We start from the raw sequence: 16,553 nt of genomic DNA, 5'->3' as shown, positions 1-16,553 counted from the left end.
ATTCTTCAGGTGATTTTAACATTTAGTTCAGTTCAGTTCAGTCGCTCAGTCGTGTCCGACTCTCCGCGACCCCATGAATCACAGCACACCAGGCTTCCCTGTCCATCACCAACTCCCGGAGTTGACTCAAATTCATGTCCACAGAGTTGGTGATGCCATCCAGCCATCTCATTCTCTGTCGTCCCCTTCTCCTCCCACCCCCAATCCTTCCCAGCATCAGTCTTCCAGTGAATCAACTCGTTGCATGAGGTGGCCAAAGTATTGCAGTTTCAGCTTTAGCATCAGTCCTTCCAATGAACACCCAGGATTGATCTCCTTTAGAAGGCCAATACAAAAAAGCCTGACTGCCTGATAGCTCAGTTGGTAAAGAATCCACCTGCAATGCAGGAGACCCCAGTTCAATTCCTGGGTCAGGAAGATCCCCTGGAGAAGGGAAAGGCTACCCACTCCAGTATTCTGGCCTGGAGATTTCCATGGACTGTATAGTCCGTGGGGTCGCAAAGAGTCGGACACGACTGAGCGACTTTCACTCACTCACTCTCATCTCATCTGTAGCACAGGTAAATTTTCTTTGAATAATTCTGCTGTGAATGGTAGAACATGTTATTTATAAAAATATAAAAGACACGAAACAAAAATACATTATTGCTAATGTTTTGATTGTATTCAAATTTTTTATTTTTTGAAAAACTTAAGACAGTGATTTTAAATAATAAACATGGTATATTATAGACACTTTTTTTTTTACAGTTCATTAAATTTGGACTCCTACAGTTCTGCTGTGATGCTTTCTTCAACATATATATAATTTCTTATCATTTTATCATCACTTCAAACTTGCTAATAAACAATTGCTCTGTCTGCTTAAGTGAAGCTTCATTGGAAGGAAATACTCCACTATCACATAAAAAAACACATATACAGAACAGTCATTTTTTTTATATTTACAAACACAAGAAGTTTGTCCAGCCATTTTGGTTTTGCTGTTACACTGCCCATACTGAGATCAGCAAAAAACGAAGGAATAAGCAAGATTTCATTTCAGCAGTGCAAAAGATGGCATCAACCAAACTTCATTAAACAAAACCAACAAATGACAAACATGGTCAGCAAAACTCAGCTTGCATGACGATGACTTAAATAAACAGAGTGGGCCAAAACTAGGCTGGCTTGCCACTTTCCTCAGGGAACAGCATGACCCCCATTTCACACAGAAAGGAAGATGCGTCAAAGCCTTTGTTCATGGAGAAAATGCCCTTCAAACAAGTTCATCATAAGGCAAAAAAAAAAAAAAGAAGGAAGCAGTTTGGCCCAGAGAAAGCTTGCATACAATGTGTACAGACAGTATATACAGGTTTACCGACACACTGCAATTTAAACCATGTATATACTCATTACACAATTAAATGAAACTGGCTCAGTGAAGTGAAAAAGTATTAATATAAATACGCAGTTATTGCTAATAAGTGACACATTATGCTTGACATGGAAACTGCAGAAACTTAAAAAAAAGAGTTTGAAGCTGCCATATTGCCAGCGTCAGCCCTGCAGCAGGCATTCATACGGACAACATGCCATCCGTTCCTGAAGAAAAAGCAAAAAAATTCCACTACAATAAAAAAAAAAGAGAAAGGCTTATGCACTGTCCCTTACATTTTCGCCTTTTTTTTTAAAAAAAAAAAAACAAAAACAAGTCCAGTTCATCACAAGTTAAGCACAGCCTGACGAGCGGGTTGGGCGGCATGATGGGGAGAGAACAGTGAAACGGAGCATGCAGTTACAGCCGGAACCGTTCGAGTCTACTTTGTCATACAAACTGGAATACAAACCCCAATTTAAATAAGACTAGACTAACAGGCATTAAAAAAAAAAAAAAACACACACACACAGTAGACTCAGTTTGATACTGATTAACTTTAACAGTAAAACTCATTCTGTCCCCTCAACACTCTACTGCAATTTATTTCTTGATGGCTAGAATATTCATTTACTTAAAAAAGATATTAAATACCTGTATCATGAAATTACATTCTTTTTAACAATAAGACAGACTGTGTAAGAAAATAGCTCATGTGTGAAATGTGTCTGAAATGCATTTTTCCTCACAACTATCAAAACATCCACTCACACTAAAACAAACCCCCCTCCCCCCACCCCCTGACAAAAAGTTAAGGAAAGATGGGGCGGGTCAGGTGAGGAGCAGGGAAGGAAAGATTCACCAGCACAGTGATTAACAATGGTTCAAGACAGAACCAACAAGAGTTGGTCAAAAAGATGCCTTCGAGACATGGCTACAATTAAAAACCAAACTCAACCACTTTTGGTTCATTGCGGTGAGACCGAAAAAATATCTCTCACAGATTCATATAAATACTAGACTCCAGCTCTCTTGTTATTATTACTTTTAAAGTTTTTTCCGTTTGTTTTTGCAAGGCCTAGCTACCGTATTACAATTTATATTTGCTCTGCAACGACTACAAGAGGTAGGCATGAAGCATGAAAAAGTTTCTCAGTTAGTACCTCGTTGTGGGCGCTTCACTGCATAATACCTTTCACTTTAGACAGGAAAAGGGATTACACCTTTTAGTCTCTTCTAACCATCCCAACAAAGCTGCTGCCATCTCATACATGTTCTAAAAGAGTGTACTCACCAGTAAGAAACTTTCTCTACTGAAGGATACTGTCATAGTGTTTGTTGCAGAACATTCATTTATATATAGATTTATACACTTTTAAAAAATAAACGACAACAACAAAAACCGAACCCAGGTTCCTAGAACCAATTCTCTTGATTCTCTACTTCCACAAAATAAAATATAACCATTTGGCCAAGACTACAGATGTGTTTTTTTTTTCTTTCTTTTTTTTTTTCTTTTCACAGATGCAAGCGCCATGCAAAAATAAATTAAAGAACAGATACCAAAACATACATGTGATAAAACTACTGAAGGTAGATTTTTTAAAAGTATTTATATAAACATAATTTATAATACTTCTCTTTTTTCCTTTATGTACAGTCACAAAGCTGCAGTTATACATCTAGAATTTCCTCAGCTGTGCCTCCACAGCGCAGTCTGTAGCGACCAGTTCTCCAGCTTATCGTTGGGTCCCATAATGCCGACAAAAAAATGTATATTGTCATGGATTCACGGATGAACCAAGCTACTGCATAATCAAGTTTTGAAAAACACAGTGTGCCACCCTAGGAATTAAAAACATAAATAATTTATTGCCTGATTACAGATCCAGTTAAAAAGTGAAATACTTCCATTTAACTCCATTAAATACATTACATAAAATCAAGTTTGGGGCTTCCCTGGTAGCTCAGTGGTAAAGAATCTGCCTGCCAATGTAGGAGACGTGGGTTTGATCCCTGATCTGGGAAGATCCCACATGCTGTGGAGCAATTAAGCCCATGTGCCACAACTACTAAGCCTGTGCTCTCGAGCCCGGGAACTGCAACTACCGAAGCCTGTATACCCTGAAACCCATGTTCCACAACAAGAGAAGGTTCTGCAATGAGAAACCCAGCCACCGCAACTAGAGAGTAGCCCATGCTTGCCACAACTACAGGAAACCCCAGGCAACAAGACCCAGTACAGCCAAATATAAAATAAATAAATAAAAACTATCTAAAAAATATCAAGTTTGTTTCTTTAGATAATGTAACAGTCATGTTATACTGGTTAAGAAAAATGTTCCTTAGGAATAGAAGCAGTATTAAAATAAACTTAAGTTTGAAGACTTCTCAATTTGCTTTAACATTATTTTTTTTGGAGTCTTAATAAAAGTGACTGTGTAACCAGCTAAAAGTTGAAAATCAAGTTCCGTTTTGTGTCCATTCCACTAAGGAAACGAATGCTTAATTTGATTTTAATCTTTACTGGGAGGCTAAAAAAATGGCTCAGATAGATTTTCAACTTTTTCTAAATCAAAACTATTTTAGTTCTACCAAATGACCTCCAACCTTTGCACACCTATCCACATACCTGGACACCCCTGAGTTGAATGTAGTCAAATATAAACCATGCCAGGCAATGACACATGAAAAATACCATAATATCCCATCTGAATACATGGTGGGCTGCCCATCCAATAATTAAACTGGCAACAAAGCATTCTGAAATTGGCTCGCAAATTATTGTAGCAGGAAGCATGTTAATTCGCAATTTGGTCCACCTTGAAAAAAAAAAGGATTTTCTTTAAACAACAGCCTGATCACAAGACTAATCAATTTTTCTCAAAATGATCAACATTATACCCCATTATTTAAAGTCCTTTTACATAAGCTTTAAAGAGTATATAATGGATCTCTTTTCTATTTTTATTTAGTGTCTCAAAGAAAAATGTCTATCAATTTATTTGCATGGCTCATACTCTGATGAGTAAAGATCATAAAATTCCAGGGGTAAAAAAGTTAGAAAATAGAGGTCAGCATAAAAAAACTCCAAAGTCTCAACATCTGTTTTTGGAAAGCTTACAATGGAAAGAAAATACACTGAGACATTAACTTATTTTAATGAAGAAGCTAACTTCTCTTTTCTGGAACAAAACAAAATCTGACTTTTTGTTTTTTTTAAACCAAGTTAAGACCATGTAAAAATAGTCCCCATTCCCTTTTTCTTTTAATAAAGTATAAAAAGAAGAAAGCCAGCTGACTTACCTGATCATTCTGGACTGAAATTGAGAAATTGAATATGAGCCAGAGTTTTGCATTGCAACTTGAGTGGACATTGCAAACCTCCAACCTCTGAAAATTAAGACAGTTATAAAATGAGCTATGATCATGAACACATACACGCAAGGATGACAGGTTATGTATTTATTCATTACTGTAAAGAGTAAGCAGCTTTATTTACATTGGCCAAGGTATGGAAGCAACCTGTCAGTCAACAGATGAATGGATAAAGATGTAGTCCATACATACAATGGAATATCGCTTAGCCATGAAGAAGAATGAAATCCTGCCATTTACAACAATGTGGATGGACATAGAGGGTATTATGCTTAGTGAAATAAGTGAGACACAGAAAGATAAATATTCTGTTATCACTTACGTGTGGAATTTAAAAAACAAAAGCGTGACTAAACAAAAAAGAGACTCACAGAGTTAGAGAACTACTGGTTACCAGTGGTTACTACTGGTTACCAGTGGGGAGAGGGAAGGAGGGGGCAAAATAGAGGAAAAGGATGAAGAGATACAGACTGCTACATACAAAATAAATGGGGAACAAGGGTATACTGTATAGAACAGGGAAATACAGTCATAATTTTGCTATAACTGGAAATGGAGTATAATATATAAAAATACTGAATCACTAGGTTACACACCTAAAACTTTATAATACTGTAAATCAGCTATTTTTTTTAAAGTGAGCAACTGCCAGTGTTTAGGGTAAGCCTCGTCCCAGGATAGCACCCTATATAGGGTGTATCATACTACTTAAACACATTTCAGTCATTACAGAAGCCCATGACAGTACCACCTAAGAACTGGAAGGAACTACAACCCCTCAGTTCACAGTTTAATAAACTTAAAATACAGACATTCTGAAAGTACTAAATGGAGTGGGGCCTGTATTTAACAGTCTCTGAACACTATTAACCAAAAAAAGGAGTAGTGGGGGATACGTATGTGAATATTCAAGAAGAAATATAAACCAAAAGTGGCATTCCATATCTCATGAGAAACAATATGAAACCATGGACCATACTAACACCACCAGAAGAGAAGTTTGAAAACATACTTCAACTTTTAAGATCACACCTTCAGTAAATTATCACACAAGGAAACGATCCCCTTTAAAAAAGCAAATGAGTGTCATTTTGTGATAGAAAAGTGTGATTAAGTCAATTGTGAATCATTAGGTAGCTTCTTAGCAAAGTATCAGATAATCTACTGAGAAATTTCAAAATTTGCTATCTCATTCTTTAAATTTTCACCTACTAGCTTTATGACTGTACTGATACTTTTAATTCTTCTAAGACACATAAAAATTTACATTCATAATAACAAAAATTGACAGTCACAGAGAGGCTTCAATTTAACCACTTCAAATCACATGGATTTTTCAAGAGTTTAAATGCATTTATTTTATTTTTTTAATTGAAGTACAGTTAATTTACAATTGTAGTTTTCACGTGTACAGCAAAGTGATTCAGTATTTACTGGGTTGGCCAAAAAGTTCGTTTGGGGTTTTCCCATAATATCTTACTATTCATATGTGCTCTATAGTAGGCCTTATTTACTTGTTTTATAAATGATGGTGGTGGTTTAGTCACCAGGTCTTGTTCAATTCTTGTGGCTTCATGGACTGTAGCCCACCAGTGTTCTCTGTCCAAGGGATTTCCCAAGCAAGAATATTGGAATGGGTTGCCATTTCTTTCTCCAGTGGATCTTTCCTACCAGGGATCCTACCTACATTGCAAGCAGATTCTTTACCACTGAGCTACCAGGGAAGCCCCCTATTTTACATACAGTAGTGCATATATGTTAACCCCAAACTCCTAATTTATCTCCTCCTCCTGTCCTCCACTAACCCCTTTGGTAAACATTAAGTTTGTTTTCTGTCTGTGAGTTTGATATTTGTCTTTCTCTGTCTGACTTCACTCAATATGATAACCTTTAGGTCCGTCCATGATGCTGCAAAAGACAGTATTTCATTCTTTTTTATGACATGTGAAGAGGTGACTCACTGGAAAAGACTCTGATGCTGGGAAGGATTGGGGGCAGGAGGAGAAGGGGACGACAGAGAATGAGATGGCTGGATGGCATCACCGACTCGATGGACATGAGTTTGGGTGAACTCCGGGAGCTGGTGATGGACGAGGAGGCTTGGCGTGCTGTGATTCATGGGGTCACAGAGTCGGACACGACTGAGCGACTGAACTGAACTGAATATTCCATTATATATTCAGATCACATCTTCATCCATTCATCTGTTAATAGGCATTTGAGTGCTTCCATGTCTTGACTATTGCAAATAGTGCTGCTATGAACACTGGGTGAATGTATCTTCAGATTAAGACTTTTCTTCAGAAATATGCCCAGGAGTGAGACTGCAGGATCATATAATAACTCTATTTTTAGTTTTTAAAGTAAATTCCATACTGTTTTTGAAACTACATTAATTTGAAGAATGTAGAGAAATTAGAACATTTATTTGCTTCATTAGTGAATAATTAGTAGGAATTACATTCTAAAAGTATTAAATGATTCTGTACTTACTAGAAAAAATAAAATAGCGCTTAACCCATGGGTTTAACAAACAGAAAAAGCCAACGTAAGTTCAGAAAAAATACAACAACCTAATTTAATTTAGTTTTCTTACCGGTCAGCTATTGCTTTGGCCATAAAGTAATCTTCAGCAATATATTGAGCAAAAGCGATAAGCCCTCCCGCTTGATCTAACACATCCTTTCTCATTAAACAAGACATTCCTGTCACACATTTGAAACCAGTGACATTGGCAGAGATATAGGACCTTGGATGAGAGGTTCCAAAATACACCTGCGAAGACAAAACCGAAAACATTATGTATACAATTAGAAGTTTACGTTAGAAGTATGATGTTTATAAATTCCTCTTCCTAATGAACTTAAGAATGATTGGGTGAACAGTCTATTATTCTTACATAAACTACCTGAACAAACAGTGGTACAAAATAATGTTTACATATAGCAAGCAGTCAGTAATTTCTATTTTGATTGACTACTCTTGTTATTAGCACTTTTACAAAGTCATAGTATGTACTTCTGGGAGGGAAAAGTATACTTTATTCTCAAATAACTACTGTCTTTCCTAAAACTCCAAGATTTAAAGATTTATTGAAGTAAAACAATTTGGATTCAAATAAGAGAGGTGACAATATCACTTACTGATATATGATATTAATATTTAATGTGCCCTCTTTTCATACTGTTCACATAAATATGCACACATCTACATTCAAAGGTATATGTACATATGTGTATGTGTATATGTAAGCACGTGGCCATACACATATACACACACAACACTCACAGGTACATCAACCAAAAGAACAGTTGATGGAATTTCTTAATTCCTTTTCCTGTATATTTTTGTAGTTAGCTGTTTCCTGCCCAAGTCACTAAGCTCAAATTCCCCATTTTTCAGTGTATTTTTCATAAACAGGGTGGACACTAATATTCTGTCTCCCATTTTACTGCCCCTTTCCTAATGTGCTTTGGAGTCATCAAAAATGCAAACTGCTAAACTAATGGTAGAATAAAACGGTCATCCAAACGTATCCAACTTATCAGATATAAAACCTATTTATTATTTATATCTTAGATATGTTGCCTTTTCTAATTAGTCATCTCTGTATTCTACGGGGATTGGTTCTAGAAGCCCTGGACCAAAAATCCACCAATACTTTTTGTGTATTATCTACACCTGTCAGATTACTTACCATACGAATACAATGTAAATGCTATGTAAACAGTTGCTGGCTTAAGGCAAATTTACATTTTGCTTTTGTAACTTTTTTTTCAAATACTTTGAGTCTATAGTTTGTTGAAGCCACAGATGTAGAACTCACAGATATGGAGGGCAATAGCAGCTCAAAATGGAGAGAAGTGATCTTTCTTAATGGCAGAAGTCACATACATGGCATGCTGCTGCTGCTAAGTCACTTCAGTCGTGTCCGACTCTATGCGACCCCATAGACAGAAGCCCACCAGGCTCCCCCGTCCCTGGGATTCTCCAGGCAAGAACACTGGAGTGGGTTGCCATTTCCTTCTCCAAGGCATGAAAGTGAAAAGTGAAAGTGAAGTCGCTAAGTCGTGTCCGACTCTTAGCTACCCTATGAATTGCAGCCTACCAGGCTCCTCCATCCATGGGATTTTCCAGGCAAGAGTACTGGAGTGGGGTGCCATTGCCTTCTCCACATACATGGCATAGAATAAGCTAATAATCACAGATGATTAAGAATGACAGTCTTCTTAACTAACCTATGCCCAGACTGGAATGAAGCCCTAGTATTAGTGGGACAGAACTGAACCAAACTTCTAAAAGCACCTATCTTAATTCCTTAAGTAGTTATTAAGTGAGGTTTTAGGAATGAGGTAGGACTGGGCACTGTGATGAAGGTTCCCATGATTTCTTTACAGACTGGAATAATTCCTCGGGCCTATCTCCATTCACTTTAACTAATGGTGACTTTCAGGGATTAAACTTAAAACTAAGGGAGTGAGTATATGTGGGAGATATCTACTATTGACATACACATCAAGTTGGATATTTCCAAAACAAAAACATAACATGGAGCATAAAAATAAAAAGCATTTAATTTTAAAGTAACTACCTAGAATTTCTTTACTAAACAAAAATTGTGGTATCTGGGCTTCCCCAGTGGTTCAGTGGTAAGCTCTGCTTGCAGTGCAGGAAATGCAGGAGACTCGGGTAGGATCCCTGGGTCAGGAAGATCCTGGGAGGGCATGGTAACCCACTCCAGGATTCTTGCCGGGAAAATCCATGGACAGAGGAGCCTGGCAGGCTATAGTGCATGGGGTCACAAAAGAATGGAACAGAATGGAAGCAACTGAGCATGCCTACATGCATGATTCACACTGCCAAAGGCTGAATGCAAGTTTCTACACTGTACTCTTTACCCTCAGATGATGGCAATTCAAAAGAATATAAATACAGATATGCTTCAAGTTGGTATATTTGGAGTTTGAAACTGTATACCCTTCTGTTATAACATTAAGACAAGTCTTTTCTCCTAATGTTTAACAGTACAGGAATGGTGAAGTAAGGGATACACTTATATAACAGACTATGATCGAGCCAATAAAAATTACTTTTTTAAAATAATATTAATGATATGGGGAACAGTTTATGAAGTAACAAAAATAAGATACAAATTACTTTTAGTATAATCTCAACTTTGCTTTTTAGAAAGTACACAGAGAAAAACAGTCTTAATGCTAAAATAAACTAATTTTTAAAAATAGAAACTTCCTCTAACTGGTAGGGTTCTGGGAGTGGTTTGTGTTTTGATTTATTCTGATTATACTTCCTCCTAACTTACAGTGTCCTACACGTAAGTCTGTATATTGTTAAAAGGTGTGGAGTAAAAATGGAAAACATGAGTTGTTCAGATAATTTTTAGAAATCTGTTGTAGAAGGAAATCAAGTGGATTTTACAATGATTCATAGGAGCAATTTCCTTTTTTTGTATATATTAAAATACTTCATGATACTTAAGATGCATTCTTTGCAGACTGGATCTTTGAAAGAACTATATAACACATACTTTCATGTAAGTCAGTAATCCAGAACTGAACTCAAAGAATTGAAAGTAAGGACCATGAGGAAAAAGTGCTAAGCTGGTGATAAGACCACGAGGTGTTTCCTGGGCACATCTGTTCCTTGCCAGGGCACAGGAAGTTCAGCTGGGAGGGATTCCGGGGCCCCAAGCATTTCTTCACTAATGAAAACAGCTACTCTCAACTTGAGGCTGCCAGTACTCAGCAGGTTGTGTGTGTGCTAAGTCACTTCCGTCGTGTCCAGCTCTTTGCGACCCTATAGACTGTAACGCGCCAGGCTCCTCTGTTCATGGGATTTCCTACCAAGAATGCAGAAGCGGGTGGTCATGCCCTTCTCCAGGGGATCTTTCTGACCCAGGGATTGAACCTGCACCTCTTGTGTCCCCTGCATTGGCAGGTGGGTTCTTTACCACTAGTGTCACCTGGGACGCTCACTCAGCAGGTTAAAGCAGACTTAATATAGTCAACTTCAGGCACCTCAGCCCAACTCTCAGCAAAGCCTCAAGCTTCTGAGAGATCAGGGATCTGATAACACGCGTATCATCTATAAGCATCGTACTTACCTGTTCTAATGTAGCAGCAAAGCCCTGTCTGTCTGCTACATATGGCAGCCCGTGAACCAGCCCTACTTTCTCTGTCATTTGGTTAACCATGTCCGTGAGTGTGTCTGGAATCACTATGATGCAAAAGAAAAGGTGCAGAGGGAGAGGGGAAAAAATTTCCTTTTAGTAAAATGCCCACGAACGTGATACATTCTGTGAGTTACTAAATTCTTAATAAATGTTTTCTTTGAATAGGGTCTAATAAAATGAATCTCAATCACTTTTCTGAGTAGAATAGAAAATTTCAAAAAGGGTAATATATGGTAGGGAATTTATTCTGGACCTTTGCAGGCTGTTAAATACCTAATATGTACCAGAGGTGGGATGTATCTTGAAAATGTTAGCAGTCCCTGTTTCTGAACCTTCAGACTGGAATAATGGACAATGTGTCCTAGTGGGAAAGGCGCAGGAGCAAAAGTCAAAGGACCTCAGTGTTCATTCTGGCTCCTGCATCGCAATCATAGGAAATGAGCCTCCTCTTTCTGAGAGTAGGAGATGTTCCTTCTCTTAAAACTGCTAATTAGAAATGAATGAGAAAATACCTGACGGAGGTTGTACACTGAAAACATAACAAATACATGACAGTAAACCATGTAAGACAGCAACTGTGAAAAATGAACCTAATCTCTGACCAAGAACTGTTAGTCCTGTAATGATCTAATTAAGTCGAAATGCCACATCTACTACTAATTTTCAAATTTTAAGCTGATAAAATTTAAATCATTGTCCCATTTTTAAAGAGCAAAAATCTCATATGATTTTACGTGACTTCATTTTTATTTCCTTCAAGTATTTAAGAACTCAATCTACTGTATAAAAGTGCATTTGGGCCTGATTTATACATGTAGTCTGGGAAGTGCTTCTCAACTGCTGCCCTGCAGGTGGCATGTGGCATGTCCAGAGACACCTCTGACTGTCACACCCAACAGAGGTGCTACTGGTAGGGGCCAAGGACACTGCTAAACATCTGCAGGGCAGCCCTGCCTACAAAGAAGTACCCAGCCCCAAGGTGCTGAGGTTGAAAAACGGGATATTAGAATATAATGGAATAACACGGAACACTGAAAGTATAAATGTTTTAAAAATGAAAAAATACAAATTATAATTTCAATATATAAAAGGTGTCCTGCTAAAATCTGCTAAGTAAAAAGCCATGAATGTGTTCTAAAAAGAGCATGTAATTCCAGTAAAATATGTATCAATTAACTTCTGTCCCTTTGAACGAGACAGTATATTGCACATGTCACAAACCGATTAAAGTAAAAGATAAATATCACTTGAATAAGGGAAAACTTAGACCGTGAAAAAGCTCATTATACCACAGTTGTGTATAATGTACCACAACTGTTTTTTTTTGTAACGGTTGGAATTTTCTCTTCAAAATGAAAGCATTTTCATATGTATAACATTCTACTTTAGGATAAAAAAACTTCAAACTTTTAGTAAGTATAACTTGACATACTACCATGAAATAATGATAAAATAACTTACTTCATTAGGTAAACAAATATGATTGATAAATGTATTTTCAGGTTGCTCTTGGCATTTTATTATTGAATGAATAATTTTATAAAATAAGTAAGAAAAAACCTTACCTCTTATTCCACTATCACAAATCCATATAAGATCATACTTCGCAACTTCATATCCTGGCATTAAATTATTAATCTTAGGATTAATGCCAACCTTTTTGCCACCTAAAATTTTAAAAGTATAGCAGTGAACAATTCATGCCATATTGAAAATATTTTCTATTATACATATACTCAGTAGAGAGAAGTGAAAAGTACTTGCATATTTAATAATTAAAACAAATATTACTTTAACATCATGCTTCTTATTATTCATAATAACATATTTAGAAAAAAGTTATTCATTCTCAAAATGAAAAGAACATCATTTATCTTTGAAAATTAATTAGTTTCAGTTTTCTAATTAAGAGCTTGTGTTAATGGTAAACATTAATAAACATTTAATAGCAAGTATATCTCTAACGAGTGATATACTTGCTAGAATAAGTCTGTAGGTTTTGGGGAAAATATTCTTTTCATAATATTACAAAAGTGAATTCTACCACTCAATCTCAATTATAATCAATGAAATATAGAAAAGGACATATATTGAAATTATTAATGAAACAAAAATAACAGACTCTCATGTGTGGCTGATGAGTAAAACATAATCTGGGATAATTTTGTTAATCCCTAATATGAAAAACAAAATTTGTATTTATAACCTGTCTTCTCTAAAGGACAGAAACACCTTTCACTATATCGAACAAATATGCATAAAGCAAACATTTTAATAACTTCAACGGTGTCTAGGACCCTAATCTATAGTTTAAGGCAAAGAAGATTACTGATACTTAATATATTAAAGCAAAAAGGTTATTGTAAAATTTGTTACTTACCTATAAACAATCTAGCATCAACATTTGGATATTTCCCAAGAAGCTTCTTACACACATCAATGGCTGGATCATCATGGTCTTGGACACAGAGGAGTACTTCATACTAGTCAAAGAACATATTTTATGTAAATTAAGCTCTTACAAAGATAACCACTTATTATTAGCATTTACTGGTGAATCAAAAAGCATTAAGAAAAACAAGCAATTGTACACACAAAGTTTAGAAGTTAAGAGAGTATTCTTAATGGACGCAAACACTTAAGGGATTATCAAGTGTTGCTTTAACTGAGAGCAACTTCCCCAGAAGGGGACTGTTTGCCAGCCATAGAGAGAATGAAGAGATTGGCACGGCCCACAGCTGAAGTGTGGCTGGATTCCCAGCTTCTCCATGCCATCATCACTGAAAATTTACCAAATGCTCACAGGGTGGCCAGCAGTGTAAAAGCAACACAAAAAGCCAGAGAACTGAACACACCCTTTGTTGTCTAGAAGCTTTGTCTCTGAACTTACTATTATTTCATCAAGATGCTAAAAATTACATATCAAAGACCATTACGATACATTCAAAGGGCTTTCCCAAACTCTCTCAAGACAAAGTGAGATTAGATTTTCTGTTGAATAATAATTTTCTGAAGTAAAATAGAATCTGACTTGATTAAAAATGCAGGGATTCCCAGGTGGCTCAGTGGTAAAGAATCTACCTGCCAAAGCAAGAGACACAGGGGACACGGGTTCCATCCCTGAGTCAGGAAGATCCTCTGGAGGAGGAAATGGTGACCCACTCCAGTGTTCTTCCCTGGGAAATCCACAAATAAGAGGAGTCTGGGGGGGTTGCAGAGTTGGAAGCGACTGAAAGTGTGCACATGTGTGCACACACACACAAGTATGCACATATCCTCCTAAAGAGCATGCTTAGCCTTTTAACTATGAAAACACTCAGGATTTGATTTTGCTCAGAGCTATGTTTACTCTGACAGTAAATTACGGAAGTCATTCCTTAGCACTTGGCTGGCTGTGTCAAAATCATCCTGGGACAGTTTTTTCCAAAAAGAGAATACTGGGTCCCATCCTTAAACTTTTGAATCAGAATCTCTGAGGTGATTCTGACACATAACCAGGTTTATAAAATCCTGAGCTCTAAGCTATGATTTTGTAAACTACTAAATTTTTTCAAAAGTGTTTGCTTTCACACATAAAGATGTTCCTGTATTAGTTTGTGGGCTATGTATTCTAAGCAGTAACTTTTTTCAAAAGTGGTAAATTCGCGCTGACTCTAAAGCAAATTTCCTACCAAACTCTCTTTCTAAGATAGACTGAACATTTTTAAGCAGAGGAGGAAAGTTAATTATGTCCACAAAAAAAGATAACAAAGTTATATGATCTAAAAAATACAAAGGTGGCTCAGCGGTAAAGAATCTATTTGCAATGCAGGAGATGCAGGTTCAACCCCTGGGTGGGTAAGATCCCCTGGAGAAGGAAATAGTAACCCACTCCAGTATTCTTGCCTGGGAAATCCCAAGGACAGGGGAGCCTGGTAGGCTACAGTCCATGGGGTCGCAAAGAGTCAGACATGACTGAATGACTAAACAAACAACAACATAACAAAGAAGGTGGTAATGGGAAGGCTTGTTTGCTTTAGTTCCATTGATAAGCATACACAAGTAAAAAGTGTGGAAAAAATGCATACAGTGCTTTGCATGCAATAATTAACTACTGTTTGCCTAATATACATTATCTCAGCAAAAAGTGGCAGCATAGAATTTAATAGTTGAGCACTTAAGGACCAGGACTAAGGTAAATGAAAGTTTAGCTAACAAGGTAAGATTTTTTCTTTCAAGTGAAGAAAAAAAAGTTTTCTTAATAATTTAAGTAGAGGGGAAAGCAATGTACACTTTCCTCATACTTTCTGTCTACAGTTATTACACATTCCATCCAATATCTACCTTCGTGATGTTTGACCAAAATTACCATCTGAGAGGTACTGAAATAACTAAGCAATTTTACAGCCACTGGTCTCCAGAAATCAGATAAAAATCTGAGAACAGGATGAGCACCATTCCTGCCACACCCTAAAATTTCTTCAAAGGTTGACCCTAAGTCCCATAATACATCAGCCATCTTCCCAACCAAAATTTTTGCTTGAACCACCAAGAGGCAGTGACCTTAATGATGAAGATTAGAAAGGTTAAGTGGCTTTCCTGATGGCTCAGAAGGTAAAGAATCCACCTGCAATGCAGGAGCCAAAGGAGATGCGAGTTTGATCTCTGGGTCAGGAAGATCCCTCAGAGGAGAAAATGGCAACCTACTCCAGTATTCTTGCCTGGGAAATCCCACGGACAGGGGAGCCTAGTGGGTTACAGTCCAAAAGGTCACAAAGAGTTGGACACGACTGAACACACACGCACACATGCAAGTGACTTTTCAAAGGGTGTAAATAACAATTCGCTTTCCTACTACAGTGAGCCTCTCAGTCACGCTTGCTCTAAAGAGTTCACTGTTGTTTCAAACACTGCATAGTTTTATGCTTTTAGAGTTTATGCTGTTTTACAGGTGTAAGTGACTATAGTGAAAGAAAATGTTTACAAGTAATACAATTCCATAAAATATTATTAAAAATCTACTTTCAGCTCTTTCCCCAGCAAAAGAAAACCCTGTAATATAGCACTAGATGTCTATTTGATGGAAAGATAAGGGCTATACTAGGTTGCAGCAAAAATTTTTCACAAGTATATAGTGTTAGTATAAGTAAGGGAGGTGTGTGTGTCTATCAGTCATTCAGTCAGGTCCAACTCTTCGCTACCCTATGGACTGCAGCACACTAGGCTCCTCTGTCCCTGGAATTCTCCAGGCAAGAATACTGGAGTGAGTAGCTATTTCCTTCTCCAGGGGATCTTCCTGAATTCAAACGCAAGATTTAGAATTTTTGTTTTTATTGATTATACATCTTAAACTTAACTTCAAATGAAAAACAAATACCTCCGAAACACAAATGAAATTAAATTTACATCATCTAAAAAATGTTCAGACTCTTATTAAATAACTTTTGCTTTGTTGTTTTTGATATCGAAACTTAAACCAAATTGGAGGTAGTATTCCAGGTGTTCTCTGAAGTGTTAGATTTTAACCAGGAACCTTCATTTTCAGCTCCATGTTTGAGCTCTGGGTTTGACAGAGCCCAAACATGTAATTTGCTAGGAATCTCTGTATTTGAACAGTTAAATCATGCCAACTACACTGCAACTGGTAAA

The 16,553-nt window shown here is 36.9% G+C and overlaps 1 protein-coding gene across 1 annotated transcript in view; it reads right to left on the bottom strand.

Moving 5' to 3' along the window:
* Positions 1 to 654: 654 nt before the first annotated feature.
* The window catches only part of UGCG (UDP-glucose ceramide glucosyltransferase), a 38,302-nt gene continuing 22,403 nt past the window's right edge, over positions 655 to 16,553 (bottom strand). The window contains exons 3-9 of the mRNA XM_055427583.2: positions 13,306 to 13,408; positions 12,491 to 12,592; positions 10,857 to 10,969; positions 7,332 to 7,510; positions 4,664 to 4,750; positions 3,990 to 4,179; positions 655 to 3,202 (exon numbers count right to left, since the gene is read on the bottom strand). Of these exons, the coding sequence (XP_055283558.1) occupies positions 3,032 to 3,202; positions 3,990 to 4,179; positions 4,664 to 4,750; positions 7,332 to 7,510; positions 10,857 to 10,969; positions 12,491 to 12,592; positions 13,306 to 13,408 (945 nt within the window). The 3' untranslated portion in view covers positions 655 to 3,031. The remainder of the gene's footprint in view (positions 3,203 to 3,989; positions 4,180 to 4,663; positions 4,751 to 7,331; positions 7,511 to 10,856; positions 10,970 to 12,490; positions 12,593 to 13,305; positions 13,409 to 16,553) is intronic.

The sequence above is a fragment of the Moschus berezovskii genome, chromosome 7, assembly GCF_049115385.1.
Source record: "Moschus berezovskii isolate FMDL1 chromosome 7, NW_MosBer_1.0, whole genome shotgun sequence".
NCBI classification, from domain to species: domain Eukaryota; kingdom Metazoa; phylum Chordata; class Mammalia; order Artiodactyla; family Moschidae; genus Moschus; species Moschus berezovskii.
This window is presented reverse-complemented; position numbering and strand designations above follow the sequence as displayed.